Raw genomic sequence first — 9,723 nt, forward strand, 5'->3', positions numbered from 1 at the left:
GAAAGAAACAAAAACTAGCATGTAGTTCAACTAATATTTCCTTTTGTACAAAAAGAATAGAAATATGTAACAAGTCAACAACAGGTTCTGTCTGTGACAAAGGAAGAGAATAAATATGATTTTAACCATACAAATTGAATTTGTGCCACAAACCTTCACATGTCAGCCGACCTGAAACACGATTTCTATTTGTTTACTACGTATTCTAACAATGGAAACAAGATAGATCCTTCAATCTTCATCTCAATGGAACAGTGTCACCATATAGGGCCAACAACTTCTTTTTGTTCTCAATCAAAACACAAACAGGAGGACTCAGCTGACCTGTAATTGAGACGCGTGTATGCGCAGTATGTTCAAAGTTCATATCCAAGGAGAAAGCCCTCTGCTACAACATGTCCACTTTTTCACAGGAAAAAAGCTGCAAAATATTGAATATGGCATAAAGTATTATCAATAACCATAACATCATACATTTGGATAAGTTTGAAAGACCAAATGAATTATGGAAAGAAAACATAAGTTGACCTAATTCCACGTATGTTCAATCATTTCCTGTTTTATACTGTTGCCTACAATTCAGATTCTATATCTTGTTTAAGGCATAAAAAATGTTGTCAAATTGCCATAGATGCATCATGTTGCCAGTTGCCACTATAGGCTGCAGTGCCATATTTTTATAGCGAAATTTTGGCTGTGTACCATAATCTGTCATCTGCCATTATTAACAATGGCCATAGAACAGACGCAACACAGTATATTTTTAAACCAAGAGAAACAAATGGCCTAACTAGAATTGCAACAGAAATTACTTATATGTTCTAACTTGACAATGTAAAATAACTCTTTTTCCTATGCATAAAATGACAATAGGTTATACTTTCTGGCCGTCAGATATAAACCAACAGTTTGTTTACACACTTAAGCTTTTTCGCAATGATGGTTCATGACATGGTATCAGTGCCTGTCACCCAATGGTCTAGGGTTTGATGATTTGTTCCTTATTGCTCTCATTTTTCTATATTTAGTTAAATCTCAATATAAGGTTGGGTGGACGGCGAGCCTGTGTATTGTTCATGCTTCAAGCCCAGATGGCTCCTGCTTTAGGGGGCATGTTATAATAGGTAACCTCGTTAGTAAGTTCACAGGCTCCCTAGTTAGGTTAGAATAGAATGTCATGTGTATAAACAAGAGGAAGGGATTAGAGCTGAAGAAGCATCTTGTCATTTGAGAAAGTTAGGGCCTTGGCAATATTGGGAGGTGCAGGCCCTCAAAGTTCTGCAATATTATTACCTTTCTGTATTACCGATTAGAACATTACTTTATAACTTTGGAAGCACAAAAGGATTTATGCCAATTAAAGTTTCATCAATTTGTTTTTGAAATGGCCAATATTAGTAATTAGTTATTAGGTTAATATTTTTCTCTTTTGTTTGGGTTTGAACCCAGGACCTTCATCAATATTTTAAAGTTGTAAAATATTTAAATAATGAAAGAGGCTAACCTTTATAAATATAACATATGAATGCTGCACTTAAAACAAGTTATCATACTTTCTGAGTCTTACATATGCCATGAGAAATTTGTCATGTTTTTTTATTAAAACAGTATTTGGGTAACTTGAAACAAATTTTCAGTTTCAAAGATATTTTAAACACAAAAATTGAAAGAGGTTTACTTTCATCTAGTAAGAATGCCGTGAAGAGAACCAGCCGTGCCTTTCTTTTTTCCCTGCAACGGAACAAGTAAAAAGTTAAGGTATATACGCTCAACAAGACAAGGTTAATGTGATTACCCCCCCATCCTTCTCTTTCTATCTAAAGGTACATGAAGAGTATTGGACTCACCTTCTGATTATTAATAAATAGATCATCAGCCACAGCTTCTCTTTGTTTTCGTCTTTTCTCCTCCTTCACGTACTCAGCTCTCTCCTCATTTCCATAGTCAGAATCCCTATTGTTGAAAATAAATAAAAAAATAACTTATTACCAGAAGAAATGGAGTGAAGTTAAGATAGCCAGATTTCTTTTAAAATAACATTCAGAAGTAAGAACTAATATTATTCTTACTTGTATGGATATTTTGCAAATGGAACAAGGTTGTTGAAACTATTTCCAGATTGAGTTTGTGGCTGCATTTCCATTTCAAAGAAAATTGGACTAATTAGTCATAGATGTTTATATTTAATGATTAACCTTGCATGAAGGGATAAGGCTTCATGGAATATAAAAATCAGACACGTAAAGAAAAAACTTCAACTAATTAACCAAAACAAGTTTGCTTCCAGTTTCAACTACAGCACATAATAAGCCCCTTCCAAAAACACACCTTTCGAAAGCGTTTGAAATTTGGAACTCTGTTGTTTAGTGCAGAACTTCTGTTGGCAAGTATGTTTGTATCTCGAACAATTAAATTTTCGCTGTAAACAATATCTGAATTTCCACTTGCATAATTATCAACCTCGTCTTTCTTCACTTTGACACTGACAGTACCATCCTTGAAGCTGGTAGCATGTGTATCAGATCGGACAGAAACATCCAGGGACATTTCTGTTTTTGCACGTTTTGTTACATACAAACTGGTAGAAACATCATCTAAGGATGCCTCCATTCTATCATTTTTCCTCTTATGCAAACTGGTCGATACATCATTTAAGGGTGCCTCCATTCTCTCATTTTCTCTCTTGTCTGAAGTTCCAGAATCATCATCCAATTCTTCCGATTTTACATACTTTACATTAGTGCCATCACATAATGCCTCGTTTGCCTCGTTTGCCTCGTTTGCGTAGGGTGATGTGGCTGTTTCAACTTCAGTATCCGAATCTGCTACAATTGTCTCGTCTGTAGAGCATGACGATGAAATAACCACTGCAACAGTACATACAGATTGTTATTAATGTAACACATTAGAGTAGAGTTCATCACTAAATATGGTGTTTTAATTTGTTTCTTGCAAAAAATAGAGTACTAAAATTATTGAAGCAATGTTATACATAAAATATCCCAATCTTTCAACATTTGTCTTCTGCCAGCAGCCCCTGTCCAGTCCATAACAAAATATGTACGGCTGCTGAGGTAGCATACTGATTTCCTTGAGAAAATATGCTGTGACATAGTTCCCTAAAAATTGGGGGTTTTGCAGCTTGAATCTCTAATTACCGTAATTAGTTTATTATTTTCTGATTTTGAATCAAGATGTGGGTATATATTAGTGCCGAGATGATTTTCCTCGAGAAGTTCAGAAATCTATTGTCTCTTCTTGAGTTCAAAAGTGCCCATCTTATTATGCCCATAAATATGTAATTGTTTTCACTTGACTTCAGTTAAAGAAATCCTTGGTTAAGCAAACTCAATTTGGAGAAGCTATGAGAAGATGCAAATTAAAGCTTATGACAATAATGACATCAAAGCTGATGGTTCAAAGCTGTCAAGTTAGTAATAACATTACAGGCAATTTCTTGAAAAGTTTGTAAAGCCATAATGCTGTTGTTTTTGTAAAGGTGTTCAAAAGATCCCCTCCCCCACAACCAAATATAATAATATTGAGACGGTGAGACCACAGTTACAACTCACTTTCCATGAAATCGTGAATAAGTGAATCAGCCGTTAAAAATAACCATATTATTCTAGAACTGGTTTGATAACTACCAACATTTCACATGTAACAAAAATATGATAAAAGAATGGAAGTTAATTGAATCTTTTTTGAGTAACACAAAAAAATTATTAGAAGTTATCATTAATTTTGCAAACAAGTAATAATACTGTAAAACTTTGATAGGACAACAATTTCACTCTTTTCCTTAATTTTAATCTTCCTTAATAATACTGTAAAAATTATTTGAAGTATTTGTTGTTAGCTGATCAATTAGTTAATTAAATAGTATGATTTTTGCTTCTCTTCTTTTATGGAAGAGGCTGAAGCAGATATATTTTCGTACATACATAAATAAAGGTCGAAGTAGGCTTTCTTGCAATTCATAATGTCATACTAAGCAGTTAACCAGATAAGTAAAAAAAGTTAGAATTTAGGTTCTTCATGCGAAGAGAGAAAATAAAAGGGTTTGGACTTTGGACCGTGCAAGTAAATTACTAAAAATATAGAGTATTTACCGCATGGTGATTTTAAAATTGACAGATCTAGATCTCCACTAAGAGCAGCATTTATTATATCCATCTCATTGACTTTTAGCAAGGAACTTAGTAATTTATTGAAGATATCAGGTTTGCATGCGGCTCCTCCTGGGATGACACAAACCATACGATTATCATCTCCATAATCTGAACCCTACATGAAATAAATGAAAAATCAGATTTTTTAAGCAAAAACTGTGTCTTACTATTCAACGATGGCTATGCGCCTCACTTGGATTAATGCTATAAAGGGAAAGAGGACTGAAAAGCAAAAGATCATAATATAGCTGAATAATTTATTTTAAATGTATGTTAATAGCACGTAGAATAGTATGTATATATAAGTTTATGATTAATTTTATTTTTTTGACAGAACGTTTATGATGTTATAAGCATATAAATCGCGAACTAACTTGTGTCACTTCCAAAAGATCATTATCTACCTTGTAATCTAACAAATTCAAGTAAGAAATAAAATACATACTTGGCTATTTGAAGAGAATTCTTGAAATGAAATAGTTTTAGCACCAGCTACTTCCAATAAAGACTTTAGCTGATCCCCAAACTTATACTGTAACAGGGTAAAGAATAAGATAATTAATTTGTGTCAAGATAAGCTATGCTATGCTCTAGCCTACAAAAATATTAAGATATTTTCATTTTATATTTTCAGAAACCCCCAGATGTCTGTCCTGCATATTTACATTTCAATATTCAAACAAAATTCCCACTACATAAGTGAGTATAGAAGACTTGAAAGCACCTACCAAATGCACAGATTCCAATACAAAAGTGTATCCTTTCAAACAGTTTTCGCGAGCTTTAGGGTCAGCAACTTTGATAGAAGCTCCTTCCACTGACACTGTCGGAATATGTCTGTTTGAGGAGAATGGGCCACAAAAGAAGACAATAAAAGCTTCTTTAGTCGGTCTAACTGGTCGGTCACGATATAAAGCCAGCTTAGCCAAATTACTAAGTTATAGAAGTACTTACGAATGACAGCTAGGAATTTCATTGCTAATGTTCTTTTCTGCAAAAAACTATAGAGGGAACAAACAGTCACAACTTAAATCTTTACAATGAGTGAAAAGAAATCTAGACATTCCTGAAATTACCCTCATACTTGTAGACTAAAAATTAGACAATATGTTTATGCTTGATGAGTTATTATTATTCTATGATAGATTAATTTTAGAACTTTTTACTCCAAGAAACAACCAGTGAATATGTAACAAGACTCAATGCATGACTCTACTCTTTGACATCAATGAGATCATGTGATTCTTATGTCATACAGGGTCCATAAGCTACATGAAAAATTATTATGATGCTTAAAACACTGAAATTCTGAAAGGATGCTTGGCAAATTATCCCCACAATTTGCGAATGCAACAAAGATCTGAATATATTATAGTCGTGTGTAAACAACAAAAGACATTTAGCTGTATCCATATATATCAACTCTCCTTTCACACAATCAATTCTTTTGCAGAAAAAAGCTGTCTTTCAGAACACATTTTATTTCAGATGCATAAAGTAATTAAAAAATCAACCACATAACATGAAATATGAAAAAGTATGCAAGCAAGCAACTAACTTTCATGTGATCAAGCTACAAATACAAGTATTAATCATCACTTGACTCTAACAAATTGATAGCATAATGAAAAGTTGAAAACCCAAAATAACCAATACAGACATTGACTGCTTCTATACCTCAAGCCAAGTTTTGAGAACACAATATTTTTTCGCCACAACTGCTTCAACAAGATCCTTCTTTAAGGGCATGAGTTGATCTACCAGCACGTGTGTGCACTCTTCATTCAAGGTATGAGCAATACTAGCACCTAAATTGAAAGTATATGTTAGTTACTGTGCTTTAACTTTTTTTCACATAAATTACCTAAAATTTCAACATGGTATCAGAGCCATGGTATCCACCTTGAAACATAATTCCGCTGCAATTTTCCCCGAGATTTAACTCTCGATTATTCTTCGTTTTACTTACCTTTTTGTTCATATATGCTTTACTTAACCTTTTTTTCATATAAACCCTAGCCGTCAATGAAATTTCTTTTTATTTTGTTACCCGTTTGTGATTCTTTAATCCGCGGGTCCCAGTTACCTTTAATCCTGTTACCCGTTTGTGATTCTTTAATCCGCGGGTCCCCGTTACCTTTAATCCCGTTACCCGTTTGTGATTCTTTAATCCGCGGGTCCCCGTTACCTTTAATCCCGTTACCCGTTTGTGATTCTTTAATCCGCGGGTCCCGTTACCTTTAACCACAGTTACCCATTTGTGATTCTTTAATCCGCGGGCCCCGTTTGTGATATTTCAATCCGCGGGTATTTTTACTTAATTTGATATGGATTCATCTCTTCAGCCGCTCCTCTACTGCTTCTTTGGTTGCTGCTCTTCGTTGGCTTGCTATCAATGGATTTAATTTATTTTCAGGGTTAATTTTGTAACAAGCTTTAGCTTGAGGGGGAGTGTTAGAATAGAAAATATTATAATATTATTTGTTGAGAAAATATCTCGATTTGGTTTGTTTATTCTTAGCCCTATAATAAAGGGATTTAGTTTAGATTTAAATTTATTCACTTGGTTATAAATACCAAGGTAGTATCATACTATTTGATTAATGTAAATAATGTAAATATTGTAATTAGGGTTATTGACATCATTATCAATAATATTTTATTGTTCCTTATTATTTTCTCCTATTCTTTTACCTAAATTCCCCGAATTTCAACAGTTACTATTCGCGTGACGTAAAGACAAAAGTATTTTTTTATCAAACGATCACAATTTAATTATCCAACCAAAAGGAGTATTCCTTTTAAAGAGGAAAGATAAATATAGGTAGATTGTTAAGGAACTCAAGAATTGAATCGAAAAGAATAAAAGAAAACTCTACTCCAAGGGTTTCCCCTTTTACAATATGGTCACTACTCTATTCACTAAACTTTACAAAATACTTAATGATCTCTCTAACCCGATAAACCTCCATATTTATAATTTCCTAACTAATTCTCCCAATTCTATATCATAGCATATACTGGTGTTACAATTTGAGAGGCCTAGGATGTTTCTAAATAAAATGAATCTAATACAGCTTGTGATTGTAGCAAGGTAAGCTCAGTGGCCTACGAAGCTAGGACTTTCCCAAAAATGCTATAATTTCAATTTACATAACAAAGAGTGAATACTTGTTTACTAATACATTATTAGCATCTTGGTATGATGAGTAATGCATGTTGAAAAGGCCAAAATTTAAGCATTCAATAATATCAACACTATGCCACTAGCAAAACTAACATGCAATATCATGTGCAAGTAAGCAATAAAACAATATGTGCTCATGATTTATAAGTATGAATAAAATTTATAAGTTTTTCTCTACTAACCAATTGATGAAATTTTCTGTTCAAGAGATCGATCCACTTGATTTGAGGAACAGTTGAAAAGAATGAGGGGGACGTAGCAAAACCTGTCAGATCAAATTCAAAGTGTTAACGAACACATACACTAAAAATTAAGAGTGGCACAAAAAAGGAATAGAACATCAAACTGAAAATATGGTAAACATACTTGTAGGTAGCACTACCAGTGCCAAAAGAAACTAGGTCGCCATCCTGTAATGCTGCTTCTTTGTTTGGTTGCTCATGAACTTTTTTCTTGAGCCCAACATTCTTGCTCACAAATGTCCCATACTTCGAGCAATCTCTTATCTGTACACTGGCAGACAAATGACGAGGATTTAACATCTTCATTGTATTAACAACTATTTCTGCATGGACCCGAGAAACCCCTTTATCTTTAGTGATGATCACATCGCAACCTGTACGCAGATAGTAACAATATCTTATTAAATATCATCAGGGTATCCATAAAACCAATAATCAGTAACAATTACCATAGGAAAATACTTCAAAAACTTAACAAGAAAATCAGAATATTGTCATAACCATCCATTCTGAAAAGCCCGCCTGAATTACAGTTACTTTTGTTGGGACAAACTGCATCCATGTCATGGTTCAACATTTTGAAATTTGATTAAAGGAATCTCTAGATTAGGAGGCTAAATTAACACTAAACTTGAATACATCAGATAGCCTGTGCCCGTTAATATCCCCTAGAAGAATAGGAACAGAAATGTTTTTAAGATTTATATCTAATTGCTGCATCTTTATTTTTCAGCCCCCCCCCCCCCCCCCCCCTACTTCAAGAACAGACATTTGAAAGAAATTTCTATTTCAGTAAATTGGCCTGAACTGCTTAATCATTTCATTAACGAGATTCTGTTATTATTCACACATCTCGTGAAGTACAGATATGGCTGTAATTTATGGTACAAAGTTCTGAAGATAAATAGAACTACCAGGTTTCTACATGAAATTTAATCTTCTGGGCTCATGAGTTGGTCTATGATCTTGTATAATACTCTCTTTGATCAAGTTGTCAAGTGTTTGACCTTTATGACCCTAATTTTTCTTAACAAATTGTAAATTCAGAACAAGGTTTGAATACCCCCGTCATTATACAAGCATCAATCCCTAAAGCAATGTTTTAAAAGGAAACATGACATCGAACCAGTGAGACCCCTGAGTCGTGGCTCAACTTCTTTTAACCGCACAAACCGAAACAAAACTGCAATCAAACCACTCAAATAACTGAACTGCAGTCAGTGCCACATCCGGTTCGGTTTTTAAAACATTACCCTAAAGTCATTTGCCTGAGGGGACATGTTAAGAGTTAAAAACCCACTCGGTTACTCAGCATAACGTAACAGATTCAGCATTTCTGCTGAAACACTCTTATACATATATCATTCATACCAAATCCCTACATTTTCACTCTATTAAAGGTAAGCCAATACCAAAAAAAACATATTTTTCTTCTCTTCTTTTTCGAAAAGGAAATAAGTATGAAGTATTAGCAACAAAAAACACAAAATCAATAAAACAATTTAAACAATTACTTAATCACCAAATAGCTTACACAAATATATGCTATGCATAAACCTTACAAGCTATACACTAAAGAAATATGTCCCCGTCAGTTTAGCTCGTGCTGGTAAGTACATTGCATCATATATGCGGGTTAGGGTTCAAACTCCGGACACTCGACTTATTCACTTATTTACCTTAAGCTAAAATTCTAACTACCAGACTACTTAATCGAAAAGAAAAATAAATAAATTAGAAAGCATAGATTATAATAATACCTTTTCGACCAACTTTGTAAGTTCCAGTTTTGAAAATGTAGTAATTATCTTCACCTGTCATATACATACAAATTAATTAATTAATAAATATGAAATTATTGGCAAAAATCAATAACCTATAATCCAAAAAAAGAAAAGAAAAATTGAAAGGTAACAATAAGGTTTGATTTACTGAAAATAAGAAACGGTACCGGAAAGAGAATCAACGGGGAGAAGACCCCACACCATGATTCTTGTTCTTGTTGGAACACTGAAGCAGAGAAAATCTGAAAATAGTGATGAGACTGCAATGCAACGAAAAGTTTATTTAAGACTGCAATGCAACGACACGCCGTTTAATTGCCATCCAACGGGTCAAATGT

General features: G+C 33.7%; 1 protein-coding gene across 2 annotated transcripts; it reads right to left on the reverse strand.

Annotated features, from left to right (window-relative positions):
* On the reverse strand, positions 1-9,723 carry LOC123924318 (nijmegen breakage syndrome 1 protein-like). 2 transcript variants are annotated; one of them, XR_006814668.1, is made up of 15 exons: positions 9,553-9,691; positions 9,362-9,415; positions 7,726-7,975; positions 7,542-7,624; positions 5,850-5,980; positions 5,127-5,173; positions 4,901-5,009; positions 4,618-4,704; positions 4,113-4,287; positions 2,329-2,867; positions 2,070-2,131; positions 1,848-1,953; positions 1,679-1,731; positions 325-421; positions 1-171 (listed from the first exon to the last, which is right to left on the reverse strand). XR_006814668.1 is itself a non-coding variant. In XM_045977167.1 (14 exons), exons 1-13 carry the CDS (start codon positions 9,587-9,589, stop codon positions 1,681-1,683), a joined length of 1,731 nt encoding a protein of 576 aa, XP_045833123.1. In that variant the 5' UTR covers positions 9,590-9,723; the 3' UTR covers positions 1-421; positions 1,679-1,680. The 2 variants fall into 2 exon arrangements, 1 of the variants encoding a protein (XP_045833123.1); XM_045977167.1 differs by having other exon boundaries at positions 1-421; positions 9,553-9,723.

Source organism: Trifolium pratense, linkage group LG4, assembly GCF_020283565.1.
Source record: "Trifolium pratense cultivar HEN17-A07 linkage group LG4, ARS_RC_1.1, whole genome shotgun sequence".
Classification (NCBI taxonomy): domain Eukaryota; kingdom Viridiplantae; phylum Streptophyta; class Magnoliopsida; order Fabales; family Fabaceae; genus Trifolium; species Trifolium pratense.